This window comes from Dipodomys merriami, unplaced genomic scaffold, assembly GCF_024711535.1.
Source record: "Dipodomys merriami isolate MVZ:Mamm:240054 unplaced genomic scaffold, mDipMer1.0.p SCAF_9, whole genome shotgun sequence".
NCBI classification, from domain to species: domain Eukaryota; kingdom Metazoa; phylum Chordata; class Mammalia; order Rodentia; family Heteromyidae; genus Dipodomys; species Dipodomys merriami.
Window position 1 is genome coordinate 10,968,182 of NW_027206512.1, and position 18,774 is coordinate 10,986,955.

Genomic DNA, 18,774 nt, shown 5'->3' on the forward strand with positions numbered 1-18,774 from the left:
AGTAGCTCAAGCTTATAATCATAGTTACTTAGGATGCTGAGATCTGAGGATGGAAGTTCAAGGTTAGCCTGGGCAGACAAATCAGATAAAAAGACTAATCTCCAATTAGCCTCCAAAATGCCAGAAGTAGAAGTATGGCTCAAGTGGTAGAGCCTTGAGAAAAAGCTAAGCCAGTGTCAGGCCCTGAGTTGAAGACCTACTACTGCGCACACACGCGCACACACACACACACAAATTTAAAGGAAAAAAAAAAAAAAGCTGGGTGCCGGTGGGTCACGCCTATAATCCTAGCTACTCAGGAGGCTGAGATCTGAGGATCTTGGTTTGAAGCCAGCCCAGGCAGAAAAGATCCCATGAGATTTGTATCCCCAGTTAACCACTCAAAACCTGGAGTGGTGCTGTGGCTCAAGTGATAGAGCCCTAGCCTTGAGCACAAAGAGATTCAGGGACAGCAGCTGAGTTCAAGCCCCATGTCTGACCAAAAACAAAAAGAAAAGATAGTAAATATGGAGAATAAGCAATTGCTATTTAAATTGTTAACACAGTTATTCATGCTCTTAGGTCCGTCTGCCATTATTGCCAGTTGAATTTCTTATGGGTGTTGTAGCAAAAGAACAGATTGTCAAGCAGAATCTAAAATGTAGAGATTTATTGGACGAAGCAAGAAATTATCACCTTCATCTGAGTAGCAGAGCAATACCTGACTTTGAATACTCTGTTCGGACCACTCCAAGGAAGCATACAGCTGGTAATTAACTACCCTTATTTTACAGTTCTTTTGGGACCATAAAGGTTATTTATGTATGCCTAAACTTAACTGTAAGATAATTAGCATCTAATTGCCTCAAAGTAATAATTGGCAAGGAAGTATATATGTCTTTATATATGTGTATATAATTTAGGTCATTGTACCAATTAAGGTAGTATTTTCCTCCCTCCCTTTCTCCCCCCCCTCCCTTTCTCTCCCTCCTTTCTTTCCAGTATCCTTTCCTCCCTCCCTCCTCTTTTGAAGCAGGGTCTCATTATGTAGCTCAAACTGGTCTCAAGCTCACCTGCCATAACTACCCAGGTGCTGGGATTACAGGAATGTACTACATGCCTAGCTCCAGTAAGCTCTTCTTTTTTAAAAGTGTTGGTATTGGGGCTTGAACTCAGGACCTGGGCATTGTCTGACCCTTTTTGCACAATACTGGTGCTCTCTCACTTGAGTTACAGTTCCACTTCTGGCATTTGGGTGGTTAATTGGAGATAGGAGTCTAATAATTTTCTTTCTGGGCTAGCTTTGAACAGTAATCCTCAGATCTCAGCCTCCTAACTAACTAGCATTATAGGTATGACCCCACAGGTGCCCAGCCAGTAAGCTCTTTAAAAAAGGCAAAACTAAACTAAACTAATCCTATACAATATGAAGAGACTACTTATGTTTCTCTTCCTTTGGGGTCTTCATGATTCTTCTAGGCAGAATTAGCTGTTAGACCTTTAGAGCACTTTCAATTTGTTTTACTGTGTTGCATTGTAATCCATTTATTTGACATGTTTTGAGTTCTTCAAAGATGTGTATAACTATTTTGTTTTGATTTTTATCCTAGTACAAGCATGGTGCTTGACACATATTACATATTTAAATATTTGTTTTTGTTTTTTTTTTCCCCATTGGTCATGGGGCTTGAAGTCAAGGATTGGGATACTGTCCCTGAGCTTTTTTGCTCAAGGCTAGTGCTCTGCCACTTTGAGCCACAGTGCCACCTCCGATTTTCTGGTAGTTAACTGGAGATAAGTCTTGTGGACTTTTCTGCCTGGGCTAGCTTTGAACTGTGATCCTTAGACCTCAGCCTCCTGAGTATCTAGGATGACAGGTGTGAGCCACTGGCACCCGGCAATATTTTTTTTTTTCAGTTTACCAATAAAGATATGAAACAAGTCTAACATTTGTATAATGGACCATATTAAACACTTAGAATCTAGAACTGCTATATTTTAGGAAGAATGTACATTTGCCTTTATTTTCCAGTCTTGAGGACTTTGTATTTCCCCAAGAAAAGAATAACATACTTAAGGGATGAGAGAATATAAATAAGGCTGAGTTACTTAGCAAGAGAAATTCTGAGAGGGAAAAACAGGAAGAGAGTGAGGGAAGGAGTGACATTGTAAAAAAAAATGTACTTATTACTGGACTTAAGTAATGAGTAACAGGTAACTATGCTCTCTCTTTATGTCACCTTTATAACAATAAAAAAATTTAGAAGAGGAATTCTGAGTATGTTTGCTGCTAATACAGTTAGTAAGTAATGAGATCCATAAAATAACCTGACTTCAGCAACAAAAGGAAATACTTGTTTATAAATATGGTAGTTTTTTGTTTGTTTTGTTTGGTGCTGAGGATCAAAGACATGGTCTATGTAAGCATGCTCTTCTTATTTTTTAAATTTACTTTATTGTTATTTAGAGGGGATATACTGTGGGGTTACATTTACATGCATCATATTATCTGCTTCCTCATTCACTCCAATTCCTCTCCGCCCCCCACCATCTCTACCCACGAGTTGCATAGTTCATTTTCATTAGTGCATTCCACTGCTGTGCTTTTCTACCCTTTTTCCTCGGATTCTGTGCCCTTTCCTCACCCTCCCACAGATGTGCATGTGAATGCACTGTATATAAGGTAAAGAATATAGAATCATCAGAAAAAGATAAAACAAATTAAGAAAAAAAGTCCTTTGTTTCCATATCTTTGGAATTTGTTTCAGTATGTATATTATTTTATATACATATGAAGAGGTGCTTGGGTATTGCACCTTTGTGATTCTCTCCTACAACTATCATCTTTTGGTCTCATTATATGTGAGTATCTAGAATGCTGTCTAACTTGTCATAACCTAGTACATTTTAGATCTAACGCCCACATATCAGGGAGAACATGATAGGCAAGCTCTTTTCAAATGCAGATTTGAATTTAAAATGTCAATGGTATAGATTGTATGATAGTATCCTAGACACTTATATATGTGGCCTTACATTATTGCAAAAACTTTAGTTTATTTTGACAAAGGAGTCAACTATTGGGAGCTAGATAGTGTTATTCCATTTATAGATGAGAAGACTTAGGTTAAGAGTATGCTAAGACCATACAGAAAAATATTAGAGAAAGGATTTTGCATCCTGATATTTTTATTTCCATTTTATTTTTCCTTTCATGTTGTGTTCCAAGATGACCCATAGCTAAAATATTGTTTTTACTTAAATAAAGACTATGATTACATTCTGGGATCACACTACCAGTAGCATCATTAAGTATCTGTAATTTAAAACATATTTTTCATTTTCAAGGTTTCAGTTTATTTATAAACAATTTGAAGGTCAGGGAAAAAGTCTGTTTTTTGTCTCTTGAATGCCTCATCTAGTACACACCAGGCATTATGCTAGTCCCAGTTAGTATATATATGCCTAATAGACATCCATTACCTAGTTAAGACTGGAGATAGTTGTCATAGGATAGAGTGCTAAGTGAATGACTCTTGCCAAAAGTACTATGGGAACACCAAAGAAAGAGACTTGGAATACTGAACTAGACCAGATATATCCTGAAGCGACTGCTGTGCTAAGGCTTTACCTTTTGTGCATATTTGATGCTAGGGATCAAACCCAGGGCCTTTATGAATGTTAGGCAGGCATTCTTCCACTGAGCCACATCCCCAGCTCTCAGGCTTTATTTTGTAAGGCTTTTTAAAGTGGTAGAAGTGGCCAGTCTGTGTTTTGTGCCCTTAAGATGAATCTGAATCACACTAAAGCTAAGTGGTTTTTCTCTTTTTTTAGTTATAATATATAGCATGGAATTTATCATTTTCATTCTGGGGTTTGAACTCTGGGCCTAGGTGCTGTCCCTGAGCTGCTTTTTTGCTCAAGGCGAGCACTCTACCACTTGAGCCATAGTGCCACTTCCAGCTTTTTTGAGTAGTTTATTGGAGATAGTAGTCTCGCGGACTTTTTGCCTAGGCTGGCTTCGAACCACAATCCTCCGATCTCAGCCTCCTGAGTAACTAGGATTGCAGATGTGAGCCACCAGCACCTAGCTCATTTTCATCATTTTTAAATATATGATTAAGTGGTATTCACTTGTTTTTTAATGGAAGAAGTGGAAAGCTGTTGATAATCTGAAAGCAAAATATCTTGAAAATGATAACAGATGACAAGATCTTGCAATGCTATGACTAATAGCTGCTGAAGGCCTGAACTAAGATAGTAGCAGTGGTAATAGAAAGGCAGAGGTGTGACACTGCTGGAAAGGAAGAGATTTAGGTAGGTTAGAAGAGACTTTGTTTTGAATGTCCTAGATATGAGGCACCTATGGGACATGTGCCTTGGAAATGTAGATTGGAAGATACACAGAAAACATACGTGAACTGAGAATGAAACATAGGTCAGGGTGCTGGTGGCTCATGCCTATAATCCTAGTACTCAGGAGGCTTGAGATCTGAGGATTGAGGTTCAAAGCCAGCCCCGACAGCAAAGTCTATGACATTTTTGTCTCCAGTTAACTAACAACAAAACAAAGCTGGAAGTAAAGCTATGACTCAACTGGTAGAGAGCTAACCTTTAGCATAAAAGCTCAAGGACAGCACACAGGCCCTGAGTTCAAGCCCCAGGTCCAGCATACACACACAAAAAAAGAATAAAACATGAAAAGTAAAAAAGAAGGAACTATGTTAGGAAACAAAAGGAGACTTGGATATTATAGATAATAATAAAGTAAGGAATTTCCAAAAAGAGAAACCCAGCATTATCAACATACCAAATATTACATTTGTGTTCAATAAGAAATGAATTGATTTATAAGTGGATTGAGTTTGTTAGGACAAACTACAAGAACAGTTTTGCTGAGTAAATGAAGATATAAACCATACTGTGTTGGGGTGTTAGCTTATTATAAGAGATAGTCAATATATCTTATTATTTGAAAAGTTCAACTAAAGGGGAGGAAAGAAAAATAGTTCTAGTAATTTCACACAGAGTGTTATCCAATTCATCTTATCCAATTACTCAAAATTTTGACTGCTATTTTTTCCACACTAAATAATAAAGTTTTTATCTCTATCTTGTGCCTTTAACTTTAGGTGTGCTGTTTTGTGTTGGTGGTCGAGGTGGATCTGGAGACCCCTTTCGGAGTATTGAATGCTATTCTATCAACAAAAACAGTTGGTTCTTTGGACCAGAAATGAATAGCCGAAGGCGACATGTGGGTGTAATCTCTGTGGAAGGTGGGTATATGACTACATAAAAGCAAATCACATGATTGCAGTATTCTTGTTATCCTATAAAGAAGAAAGTTGCTAAATTGTAAAAGTTGTAATATATCAATAAAAATATTTGGGTACTGGTTATTTACTTCCTTTGCGCCCACAGATGTTCATGGTATAACCTGTTGAAAAGTGTATAAATATGGAGATGTATAGCAAGAAAAGGGATATGAGTTCAACTCTTCTGACATGGTCTGGTAGTTCACATCTGTAATCCTAGCACCCAGAAGGCAGGGACAAATGAGTTGCAAATTTGAGCCAGCCTGTACTAGAAAGGAATACCCTTGTCTCTAGAAAAAGAAGGGCTAGATAGGAAGTTCAGTAGTAAAGCACTTTCCTTGCATGCCCAAAGGCACTGGGTTCAATCCTCAGTACTAAATAAATATGTAAATTCTGAACTTATATTTTCAAAAAAACCAGTCAGGGCTGGGAAGGTAGTTCAGTGTTAGAGTGCTTGCCTTGCATGCATGAGGCCCTGGGTTTGATTCCTCAGTACCACATAAGCAGAAAAAGCTGGAAGTAGCACTGTGGCTCAAGTGGTACAGTGCTAGCCTTGAGCTGAAGACCTCAGGGACAGTGTCCAGGCTCAGAAATCAGGCCCCATGAACAACAAAAAAAATAAAATAAATCAAAGTAAGGAAATATTTTTATTGAATTCAAATGACAAGTATATATAGCTTTTTTATTGCTATGAGATTTTAACTAAAAATGAATAGAAACATTTAAATATTATTTTTCCTGATTATGTAAGTACACAATGCTTATTGAGAGAAATACAGAAGAATTTTTAGAAAAAATTAAAAATCGTCTGTAACACAAGTACTTAAAAGTAGTTGTAATTAACACTTTAGTCACATAATATTTTTGAGTATTTTTGTTTCATTTACAAGAAAGTTGATTATAGTTAAGTTTTATATTTACATGTTATAAGCATGTTTCCACTTTAGTAAGCATTTTTGAAGTCATAAATAATGATTTAATCTACTATGTAATAAAAAGTTCGGAAGCCCAAGAAATTAGTGTTTGAAAGCAATTAAGTAACTATGTATAGAATTGAATGTTAGTGAAAACTTACTTTTGTTTTCATTTAACTACTGAAATGACATTGATAATATTGAACAAAATAGCAGTTATTAAGTCAATTTGTCATGACATTCTAGTTGTATATTATTTATATGCAAATAGCAGTACTATTTCTCTGTTTGGAATCACATGGGACTACTTTTATTTGACAGGTAAAGTGTATGCAGTCGGTGGACATGATGGAAATGAACATTTAGGTAGTATGGAGATGTTTGATCCTCTCACTAATAAATGGATGATGAAGGCGTCAATGAATACTAAGAGGTAGATAAGCATGGAAAGTGCCTTTTGGGTCTGAGGTGGGAAATTGGTTGTCTTAATATTAAAAGGACTTAACTTTTCCATTTTTCTTTTAATTTTAGAAACTTTACCTTCTAAAACTTCGTTCTTACAGAAGTTTTATTTTTAAAGCATGGAATGGTATTTTGGCATATAGTAATATTGTTAAACAAATTTTTTTGTGGGGGGGGGTCAGGTCGTGGGGCCTGAACTCTGGGGCCTGGGTGCTGTCCCTCAGCTCTTCAGCTCTAGGCTAGCACTCTACCACTTGAGCCACAGCGTCACTTCCAGCTTTTTTTTTTTTTTTCTGCTTATGTGGTGCTGAGGAATCAAACCCAGGGCCTCATGCATGCAAGGCAAGTGCTCTACCACTGAGCCACCTTCCCAGCCCTTAGTTACAATTTTTACTTAAGCATTTCTTTTTCCTTCTTTCTTTTTTTTTTTTTTTTTGCCAGTCCTGGAGTTGAACTCAGGGCCTTGAAGCAAACACTCTACCAGGAGCTCTGACCCCAACCCTTTTCTTCTTTAGTTGTTTTTCTAGAAGGGTTTCTCTTCTTAGCTAGGCTTCCTGTATGCCATCACCCCTGACTAACTTTTTTTGTCCTAGCTGGCTGGAAATGTATCCTTCTGCTATCTGTTTCACAAGTAGTTAGGATTATAGATATGAGCCATAGTGCTGGACTAGCATTGCTTAAAAAAATAATTAAAAAACCCTTTTTGTTTGAAGCATTGCTTTCAGAAAAGTTGCAAAAATAGTAAAGCTTCTATGTACTAGTGGTTCTTAGCAAAAATAATTTTTATCCTCTATGAGACATTTTACAGTGACTGAGGATATTTTTTGTTGTCACAGTTTAAGGGTGGTGGGCATGTTGCCAGAAGCAAAAGATCTTATGACGTACAGGACAGCCCGAACTATCCGACCCCCAAATGCCAGTAGTGTCAAGATAAAGAATACATACCTTGAACCTACCTTTCACCCAGCTTCCTATATGCTAAAATCTTACATAGCCAGCATAATGATTAAAATTAGAGTTCATGTAGTACTGTTAATTATTCTGTAGATCATAGTCAACTTTTGCCTATTTCCCCATGTATTCTTATATTTCAAATTGTTTTTCTTGTCTGATTCTGTTGGCTTATAATATAATACAGTATGAGTAGTAGCAGAAACAGATTTGTTTTGCTTTGTTTTTGTTCCTGGTTTTACTGGAAATGCCTCTTACACACAACAATGAATTTAGGTCTGAAGTATATATAAATATATATATATATATATATATTACCATGTTTAAAATATTGTTCAATAGGTTTTTTTTTTGGTGCCAGTAGGAGCTTGGGTACTGTCTTAGCTTTTTCACTCAAGGCTAGCACTCTATCATTGAGCCACACCTTTACTTTTGACTTTTTGATGGTTAATTGTAGATAAGAGTCTTAATAAACTTACCAAGGCTGACTTCAAACTGTGGTCCTCAGATCTCAGCCACCTACATATCTTGAAAAGGCATGAGCCTTCAAGGAGGCCCAGCTTCTTTACTCATTTTTTTTTTTTTTTTTTTTTTTTTTTTTTTTTTGTCGGTCGTGGGGCTTGAACCCTGGGCTTGGGCGCTGTCCCTGCGCTCTTCACCTCAAGGCGAGCACTCTACCACTTGAGCTACAGCGCCACTTCCGGTTTTCTAGTGTTTTATTAGAGATAAGAGTTTCACAGTCTTACCTCCCTGGGCTGGCTTTGAACTGTGATCCTCAGATCTCAGCTTCCTGAATAGCTAGGATTACAGGTGTGAGCCACCGGTGCCTGGCACCTGCTTTATTTTTTTTAAGTTTTTATTATTATAAAGGTGATGTACAGAGGGATTATAATTACATATGTCTGGTAAAAAGTACATTTCTTTTTGGACAATGTCACCTCTTCCCTTGCTCTCCCAGTTTTTTCCTCCCATCCCCATTCATAAATTGTATAGTTCATTTTCTATCCTATTTAACAATTTTTTTCTTGGTAGTACTTGAGGTTGAACTCTACCTCACCCTTGCCTTGCAAGCATTCTACCACTTGAGCCAAGCCTGCAGCCCTTTTTGCTTTGAGTTTGTTTTTCAGATACTGTCTCTAGCTTTTTTTCTTTGTTGGTCTTGAACCATGATCCTCATATTCCTAACTGGGAATTACAAGTTCGCTTCACCACATTGTAGCTTAGTGGAAGAGCGCTTGCCTATCATGTGTGAGGCTTTAGGTTCAACCCTCAGTGCCACAAAAAATTGTTTAAACTGAACACAACGGCATGTGGATATGTTGCAATCTTCTTTTTTTTTTTTTTCTGTTGGTCATGGGGCTTGAACTTTGGACCTGAACACTATCCCTCAGCTCTCCAGCTTAAGGCGAGCACTGTACCACTTGAGCCACTGTACCACTTCAGGTTTTCTGAGTAGTTTATTGGAGATAAGAGTCTCATGGCCTTTCCTACCCCATCTTGCTTTGAACCGCTATCCCCAGATTTCAACCTCCTGAGTAGGATTTTACAGGCGTGAGCCACCGGTGCCTGGCATACTTTTCTATTCTTAGTTAACTTGACAAAGACTTTTCTTCATGTATTAAAATATGAAAGACAGAAAAATAGGAATTAGAAGAGAGCTATGCTGCAGAGAACTGTTGTCTTTTTTATGAGAAAATACTAGGGGGAAAATTAGTACTAAAAAATGCATTACCACTTATTACCTGTAGATGACATTTTAATACTTCAGGAAGGCTTGCTTTATACTACTTGGTAACTACAAATGTGTGTGTGTGTGTGTGTGTGTGTGTGTGTGTGTGTGTGTGTGTGTGCGTGCGCGCGCGCCAGAGGTTAAACTCAGAGCCTGTGTGTGTGTGTACACCAGAGGTTAAACTCAGAGCCTGTGTGTGTGTGTACACCAGAGGTTAAACTCAGAGCGTGTGTGTGTGTGTGTGTGTGTGTGTGTGTGTGTGTGTGTGTGTGTGTGTGTGTGTGTGTGTGTGTGTGTGTGTGTGTGTGTGTGTGTGTGTGTGTGTGTGTGTGTGTGTGTGTGTGTGTGTGTGTGTGTGTGTGTGTGTGTGTGTGTGTACACCAGAGGTTAAACTCGGAGCTATGCTTCTATTCTAGCATTTTACTGGTTAATTAGTTATGGAATCTCACATACTTCTGCTTGGATTGGATTAACTCAGTTCTACTCTTCTCAGCCTCCTGAATAGGTTTATAGTCATGAGCCATTGAACACCCAGCCCAAAGAACATTTTTATTACCCTGTCTCTTTATCATAATCTTTTAAGTTCATTTTTAGTTAAGAATTGAATGAAACTTTTGAATTTTGTTATTCTTTTAAAATCTGGAGCGTTTATATTAGCTATCCAATCTTTTGTTATGTGTTTTTTTGTTTTGTTTTTTGTTTTTGTTTTGTTTTTGTCAGTCATGGGATTTGAACTCTGGGCCTGGGTGCTCTCCCTGATCTCTTACGCTCAAGGTGAGCGCTCTACCACTTAGAGCCACAGTGCCACTTCCTTAGTATGTATTTTGACATAATTTTTTTCATGTAAACTCAGCATGCTGAACCCAAGTTCTTTTAAGTTTCTGACTCCAATGTGTAAGAACCTCTGCTTTAATCACTTCTGATTAGATTAGGCTAGAACATCTTTTTTTGCCCTACAATGCTAATAATGTCATCTTTTTCTGTGGTTTGTGAGGGAGAGAGAACTATTAAACATTCTTCCTAACCTCACACAATTACGTCATAGAGATGGTGTCACATGTTTACACAGACTTGGAAGTTCCTAACCAGAGGTTAGGAGACTGCCTTAGGACACTGATATACATAGTGTTAGGATGTCTGGAATACTCACATTCTTTGCTACAGACTTGAGTGTTACTGTTCTGAAAGTCTGAAATTGAGTTTGCTTTATAATGGGAATTTTTTATTGTTAGCTTTCAAAAAGATTCATATTTTGAAACACTTTTTAGTTTCAATTTTTTGGATTAGGGATACTTAGCAGATAAGTAGTTATTCCAAACTCCAGAATTTGGTTTAAATTATTTCAGATGATGGATAATCAACCTGTGATAATACTTAGCATTAGATACGAGCCAGGCATTGTTAAAGTTGAGGCTTTGCCTCAAATGAAGAAGAAATAGTTGAGATTTATAAAGTGCATTATTCGGCAACCAAATTAGTGACAGATAATAGTTTTTAAAGAATTCAATATTTGATTGCTACAATGTATTCTTCAAGAAACAGACTTTTCTTCTGATCACAGTAGTAATCAGTTAGCTTTTTATATGGGCTAAATTTCCACAAACAAAATAATGTCTCAAAAGAAAAGAGTAGTTAGCAGCTGGTGCTTATAAAGGTTATAAGAGAAAAAGTGACTATTCTCTTGTATGATAGTATAGTAAAACCCTGCAACAAAATGAGCTGTGAAGTTACCTTAATTCAGAATGAAAGCTGGCTTTTGACCTATACAGCAGTTGCAACTGTATATTTACAAATGGAATATTCTGGACTCCTTTGTGCTATTTCTTTGGGTTTTACTTTATTTGATCTGAGTGTAGGGTGGGGGTTTAACTCACTGGTAGAGTGTATGCTGAGCATGCAGAAGGCCTGGGTTAAATTACTAACACCAAAACCAATGAACTAACAACAACAAAGAAAGCTTAAGGCAAGTTTAAAATAGCTTGTGTAGGGAAGGAAAAAGAGAGAAGGGGTGACACTGTCCAAAAACAAATATACTTATAACCTGACTTACAAAACTAATCCCTCTGTATATCACCTTTATAATAACGATAAAAATCTAAACAATACTTTGTGTAGGCTGTATACTGTACAACTTTAAGCGAACTATTCACTCACAGTAAGATATTTTGGTAACCATAGTGCCACCTCTTCAAAAGCTTTGATCAGTCTACAATGAAAATAAACTGTACTCTTTGAAGGTTACTATGATAAATGACTTACATTACTATATTTTTCTTTGCTACTTTTTTCCTGGAAAGAAACTTGGATGCTGAAAGGTATCTTATTGTTTTTGCAGACGAGGAATTGCCTTAGCCTCCTTAGGAGGCCCAATTTATGCAATTGGAGGGTTAGATGACAATACCTGCTTCAGTGATGTGGAGAGATATGACATAGAATCTGATCAGTGGAGTACAGTGGCACCAATGAATACTCCCCGTGGAGGAGTGGGCTCTGTGGCTCTAGTTGTAAGTTGTACAGCAACAAAACACTTGAATTGCATTTCATCACTTCTATAATAAATTAAAGAATGGTCTGATACATATTCTTATCACCAGCCTGCAGATTCTGCCATGTATTTCATGAAATTCTACTTTCTTGCATATTCTATTGTTAGAGCTATATACAAATCCATTCAAAATCTAATGTGATATGTTTTGCTCATTTTTCTCCATTTAGAACCATGTTTATGCAGTGGGTGGCAATGATGGCGTGGCTTCCTTATCTAGTGTGGAGAGGTATGATCCGCACCTGGATAAATGGATAGATGTTAAAGAAATGGGTCAACGAAGAGCAGGCAATGGAGTTAGTGAACTTCATGGCTGTTTATATGTTGTTGGTGAGTGGATGGTATTTCTCTGGTTTAATATATCAGGATATACAATGAAAAATGTCATGATGCAACTCAATAACAAAGATTCTACTGCATTTACCCTTTAGTAGAGTTAGTCCTGAGATGTTTTGAATTCTTAAGGTCAACATTTATGGCGTTAATGCTTTTTTATTTAAAACTTTATTTTTATCTATTTTTATTGTGAAAATATTGTACAGAGGGGTTACAATTACATGGGTAAGATAATGAGCACATTTCTTATCAAGCATTGTAGCCTCCTGTTTTGTTTCCCCTTCCCATCCCTTCGTATCCTCCTCCCTTCCGTCCCCCGCCGCTAAAGTTGTAAAGTTCGTTTTTCGACATAATGACTTGAACATCTCATTGTTGCAATGGGCCCTCCTGTATCCCTGTTTTAACAATTTGTAAAACTTTATTTTTTATATTTAGTTTTAACCTTTTTTTATAGATACTGGGACTTGAACTCAGGGACTAGGTACAGTCTTGAGCTTTCTTTCTTTTTTTTCTCACAAGGCTAGCGCTCTACCGCTTGCACCACAGCTGCACTTCTGCCTTTTTGGTGGTTAATTGGAGATAAGAGTCTCATAGACTTTTCATGCCTAAACTGGCTTAGACTTTTCATGCCTAAACTGAGATCCTCAGATCTCAGTCTCTTGAGTAGCTAGGATTACAAGTGTGAGCCAGTGGTGCCCAGTAGTTATCACTCTTTATGATGAAAAATATTATAGTTGTGGTGATACTGTGATAAACATTTGTCGAAATTCATCGGCGCCAAGCACTGGTGGCTCACACCTATAATCTTAGCTACTCAGGAGGCTAATATATAAGGATTGAGGTTTGAAACCAGCCCAGGCAAGAAAGTCCATGAGACTTTCTATTTCCAATTAACCAGCAAAAAGCTGTAAATGGAGCTGTGGCTCAAGTGGTAGAGCACTAACCTTAGGCAAAAATGCTCAATGACAGTTCCTGGGTTCAAGCCCCGGGACTGGCACAAAAAGAGAAAAACAACCAACTCATGAGATTATTCACATTAAATTAGGTTTAGTTCATAATGGATTTAGTAAAATTGAATCCTAGAGAACTTTCATTTGATCTGTTGCTTTTTTAAAAAAGAAACAAATAATATGACAATCTCAGGAAAATAAGCTGGATCACACCAAAGAGAGCTATTATTCATTTAGACTTATAAGGAGTCTTAAGAAGAGAGCATTGTTACCTAGGAGTCAGTGGCTCTAATCCTAGCCACTCAGTAGGCTGAGAGTTGGGGGGATCATGGTTCAAAAGTATTTAGAGCAGAAAAGTCCATGTGATTTCTGTCAGCCAGAAAGCTGGGCTGGAGGCATGACTCAAGTGGTAGAGTACCAGTTGTGTGCAAGAGAGCATTGTTAAAGTCATAATCTGTATATATTCCTTAGGATTATATTAAACTGTTAGACCAACATCTCTGTCATACTGTCAATAAGTATTAAAAGAAGCAAATAGTTTTCTTAATACCTGGATGAGTCATTATATAAAGATAGCTAGACTTTCCTTATTAAGCCTTTGTACTATTAAAAAATAAAATGTACAGAGAAGGAATTTCAGCCTTATTTGCTCCTAGTCAACCAAGGCAAAAATTAATGAACAATTGCTCAGATATAGCCCCTGCAATGTTTTTCACTTTAAAATTTTTAAGTCAGGAAGTGGCGCTGTAGCTCAAGTGGTAGAGCGCTCGCTTTGAGCTGAAGAGCTGAGGGACAGCGCCCAGGCCCAGAGTTCAAGCCCCACGACCGACAAAAAAAAAAAAAAAAAAAAAAAAAATTTAAGTCAATAAAGTTGAATAGTACTTTTGGTAGTAGATAGGTGTTGGGGTTTTTTTCTAAACTTTTCTAAAATAGATTTTAGAAGCTATTGAATTGAGATTTAGAGGTCACTTTCTCTAAAGTATAATGCTATTTTTAAAATATTTCTTTATATAGGTGGTTTTGATGATAATTCTCCTCTAAATTCAGTTGAGCGGTATGACCCCCGAAACAACAAGTGGGATTATGTGGCAGCACTTACCACTCCCAGGGGAGGAGTAGGAATTGCAACAGTAATGGGCAAGATTTTTGCTGTTGGTGGCCATAATGGTAATGCATACTTAAATACAGTGGAAGCATTTGATCCAGTGCTGAATAAGTAAGTAATGTTCCTTGTTTTAATAGTTGATTACAAGAATAGAGTGTTAAAAATAGAGCAATCCTCTACTCTCTGTGGATATATCTTCAAAGACACTAGTCCCCTGCAATGCCTAAATCACAGATAATATTATCAAACTTTATGTATACTATATATGCTATGTTTTTTCTATACATCCATACTGTGCTTTAGTTTGATTTGTATATTAGCCACAGTAACAATGGAAACTAAATAAAGTAAAACAACAATATCAGCATACAGTAATAAAATTGTCAGTGTCACTGGTCTTCTGCTTTGAATTATTATTATTAAGTAAAATAAAGATGTGAACAAAAGCACTGTGAGACCACCAGAGTTCATAGGTGTTATATCAAATGCCTTATAAATAGGTAGCATCTACAGAATAGATACACTGGATGGAGGACTAATTGATGTCCAGACAAGGAAGAATGGGACCATATGAGGTTTCATCACTGCTTAGAACAATGTGCAATTTGAAGCTTATTTGTTGTCTGTTTCTGTGATTTTCTACTTAATATTTTTCATTACTGTAGTTTACTACTAGAAATTGAAACCATAGAAAGTAAAAGCTTAGATACCTGGGGGACTCATATACTGATCATCATAGTTGTTAATATAAAGCTGGAATACTTTTCTTTCCTTTGGATGCTTTCTGTCTTTTAAAACCAGTTTCATAAGGAGGAATTTTTGTCATTGACTGGTATTTTGACTAAATTATACTTTGTTTTAAGATAACATTCTTTCTGTTCTGATTTTTCAGATGGGAACTTGTTGGATCTGTGTCTCACTGCAGAGCTGGAGCAGGTGTAGCTGTGTGTGCCTGTTTAACTAACCAAATTCGAGATGTTGGTCATGGATCCAATAATGTAGTTGACTGTATGTGATTTCAACTCCAGCCACCAACAATTCAGTCATATCTGATAGCCAAGAGAGACAACATTTTGTTATGAACCTTTGTGGGTTGCAACTACAACTAGAATCCCTTTGTTGTATGTGACTAAACACAACTTTGGAGTAATAGCTGAAGAATTTTAGTCATAAAGTTAAATATGGTACTTCCTGCTTTAAAAAATAATTGAGTAGAGAAATATGACAGTCCAACCTGAAACCATGCCTACTTTGAAAAATGCTTCAAGTAGTGCCAAAAACCTTTGTCTGTTTGGGTGATTAAAATATCACTTGTGGAGTTTTACATATTTTGGGAGGGGGGGTCGGTTGTGGGGTTTGAACTCTGTCCCTGAGCTCTTTAGCTCAAAGTGAGCCCTCTACCACTGAGCCACAGTGCCACTTCCTGTTTTCTGGTGGTTAATTGGAGATAAGAGTCTCACAGATTTTCCTCCCCGGGATGGCTTTGAACCACAATCCTCAGATCTCAGCCTCCTGAGTAGGTGGGATTATAGACGTGAGCCACTGGTGCCGGGCTTGGAGTTATACATATTCTTTTGGCTACAGTATTAGCTTTTTTCTTGAGTAGGGAGATTAAATCTGTTTTTTCAACATAAGAAACTTCCTTTTGAAGACTGTTTCTACTTGGTGCTTATAAGTTTAGGTCTTACTTTTTATTCTAGATGGTAAGTTCTCAATTTCTTGTATATTTTGAGAAATAGGTAAAATGTCTTGGTCTTTCTGAATGCTATTTGTCCTCTTTCTTGAGTGCTTAGAAGAGTGTCATGAAAAGCCCTTAATTTCTATTTGCATTGCTAGGATGCCAAAAGACTTAGCCATCCATCTACCTGACAGGTCTACAATTTTGTTTTATTTTTTTCCTATCTCATGCAAAAAGTAAAGCAGAGACAATCTGAGTGAAGGCTTTAGTTCTAGTAATTTTTTTTTTTGGGGGGGGGTCCAGTCATGGGGCCTGAACTCTGGGCCTGGGCACTGTCCCTCAGCTCTTCAGCTCAAGGCTAGCATTCTACTACTTGAGCCACAGAGCCACTTCCAGCTTTTTTCTTTTTTGCTTATGTGATGCTGAGGAATCAAACCCAGGGCCTCAGGCATGCAAGGCAAGCGCTCTACCACTGAGCCACCTTCCCTACCCCAAGTTCTAGTAATTTTAATGTTTAGTCAAGATACTGTGAAAAGGACTAGTTCAGATTATATGTCTCTTAAATAAGGAGTTCTGAAAACACCTTCAACTTCCTTTTTTGATTTAATCATTAGATTTTGAATTTAGGATCTGTGTTTTCCTTTTTCATTAATTTATCTTCATCCTGTTTTGTCTTAACTGCATGGATCTGGACTTAATCAGAAAATGAATACATTTTTACAAAAACCCTTTTTAGGCTGTGGTTTACTGATTACTTCTAGTTCAAGTCTGTCACTAAGTGATAAAACATGACTGGTAAAAACAGAAAGATGAAATTAACGTTTTTTTCTCATTGTTTAATACCCTCCAGTATGTTCATTGAAATTTAATTGTTCCTGTAAATTAGTTTGAAGCTAGGATATCAGTAAGCCTTCTGACATAATAGCTCTTCATTGTTTTAACTAACATTATACATTGCCTACTCATATGTATATTTTTATGAATATTAAGACTATTAAGACATTCAATTTTATATTTAGACCTATAGGCCTTCCTAAATTTTCCTTTAGTTAGGCCTTAGAATGTATTGTAGTTCACGTCTGTCAAGTTTTTGCATTCACAGGGAAGATAAGTCAGTGAAAGACACTTCTCTCTCCATCTAGATCTGAAGTTCATTGACTCATTAGATGAGAACCTGTACTTGTAAGAATAGAGAAGAATGCCATGTTCCAAAAATCATTCCTATTGGGCATATCAAATCTAAAAATAAATTTAATTTAAATAAATAAGAGGGTTCGTGTTAGCAGATAAATCTTTCATAAAGCAAATTTAAGTTTCTTCTGTTAGCCAGTGGACCAGTTTATAAGCCATTGCTAGCTTTGAACCAATGTTCTGTAGTACAAGTAATTATATTTCTCTGAACTCTACAGCACTTACTATACTAGATACAGAGATTAAGTCTTAAAAACTGGCTTTGGCCAGGTTCTGGTGGCTCATGCATATAATCCTATCTATTCAGGAGGCTTAGATCTGAGGATCACAGTTTGAAGCCAATCCTGCCAGGAAAGCCCATGAGACTCTTACCTCCAGTTAAACACCAGCAGTAGAGCTGTGACTCAAGTGGTAGAGCACTAACCATGAGCGAAAAAGTTCAGGGACAGTGCCCAGATCCTGAGTTTAAGTCCTAGGACTGGCACAAAATAAAATAAAAACCTGGCTTCAGCTGTCTATTTCTCAGCTCTGTTGGAACTCTTGTATTATGATGCTTGATACTGTTGTGCATGTTATATTAATTTTAGAGGTTATGTTAATTTTCAGAGGTAAGGATCTTGTTTTTTACTATGATGTGTTTTTTTCCTCTTAGCATATTTCTGCTTTTGTTAAGTGTATAGTTTGTTGTATTCAATTTCTGGTTTTTCTTATACAGTGGTCATCTCACATAATTAGTAGGTACCCTAGCTACCTGCTAATATGAAGTACTCAGAAGAGAAGTAGAATTGAGGGAACATGCAGTGGTCTGCTAAGTTACATATCAGATCATAATCTCAAAGAAACTGACAGCCTGGAAAAAAATAAATAGAATAAAATACGGTCTCTTTATGGGGTTAAAACATGTTCTTTAAGATGTGAAATGAGGATCAGGATAAAGGATGATTCAATGGGTAGCTGCCTGTGTTCATAGGATGAGGAGATGAGATAGTCAAGGGTGACTGCTTTTTGTGAGGCCAATCAGTAAAACCTCAAGTGGTAACAGGTCCTACCAAAAAGTGGTGTAATATAGAGCTAAAATACTGAAATTATATCTGGAAAAGGGGTAGAGTAAAAATTTACTTATTTTTTCTTCCCTTAAGATGGGGGGGGTCTCACTATGATGTCCAGGCTAGCCTGATACATCTGGGCTTCTAAGCTGCCTCAGCATCATGTGAAGCTGGAAGAAACAGGGTGCCTAGCCTTCTGTATTACTCTTAACAGAAATCCTTCTAGCTTCTTGTATGTGATTCTCCACTTAGTTATTAAAACCACTGCTTTTCTGTATTGCACTGTCACTTTAAATACATTGAATTTTTTTTTACTAATTTTATTGTATTATGTAACTAATCTTAACATTTGAATAAACTTTGTATTCCCTCTGAGTTTTACTCATTCTCTTAATTTCCAAGTGAATTTTGAATTTTTAATATTGTTAAATACCTAGATAAGAGATTATTCAAAAGCATGAACAACTTTTTTATAAGTGATAAAATCAAGAATTTTCTTTGCTTTTTCTTTTTTACTTGCATGATAAAGTAAAAATACATATAGAATCTAATTTTATATTTTATCAGTTCAAG

At 36.8% G+C, this 18,774-nt stretch overlaps 1 protein-coding gene across 6 annotated transcripts in view; it reads left to right on the forward strand.

The window, feature by feature from the left end:
• Positions 1 to 18,774, forward strand: part of Klhl8 (kelch like family member 8) — a 67,253-nt gene that overhangs the window by 31,769 nt on the left and 16,710 nt on the right. For 3 of the 6 annotated variants that reach the window (XR_011370045.1, XR_011370046.1, XM_070013211.1), the window contains exons 5-11: positions 562 to 748; positions 5,112 to 5,255; positions 6,530 to 6,641; positions 11,686 to 11,854; positions 12,066 to 12,225; positions 14,196 to 14,397; positions 15,179 to 15,294. Coding sequence is in view for 2 of the 6 variants with exons in the window: in XM_070013211.1 (XP_069869312.1) it covers positions 562 to 748; positions 5,112 to 5,255; positions 6,530 to 6,641; positions 11,686 to 11,854; positions 12,066 to 12,225; positions 14,196 to 14,397; positions 15,179 to 15,294 (1,090 nt within the window). In the remaining 4 variants the exon portion in view is untranslated. Of the gene's footprint in view, positions 1 to 561; positions 749 to 5,111; positions 5,256 to 6,529; positions 6,642 to 11,685; positions 11,855 to 12,065; positions 12,226 to 14,195; positions 14,398 to 15,178; positions 18,588 to 18,774 lie in introns of those variants that run through there. The other 3 variants (XR_011370047.1, XR_011370048.1, XM_070013212.1) reach the window with 3 other exon arrangements.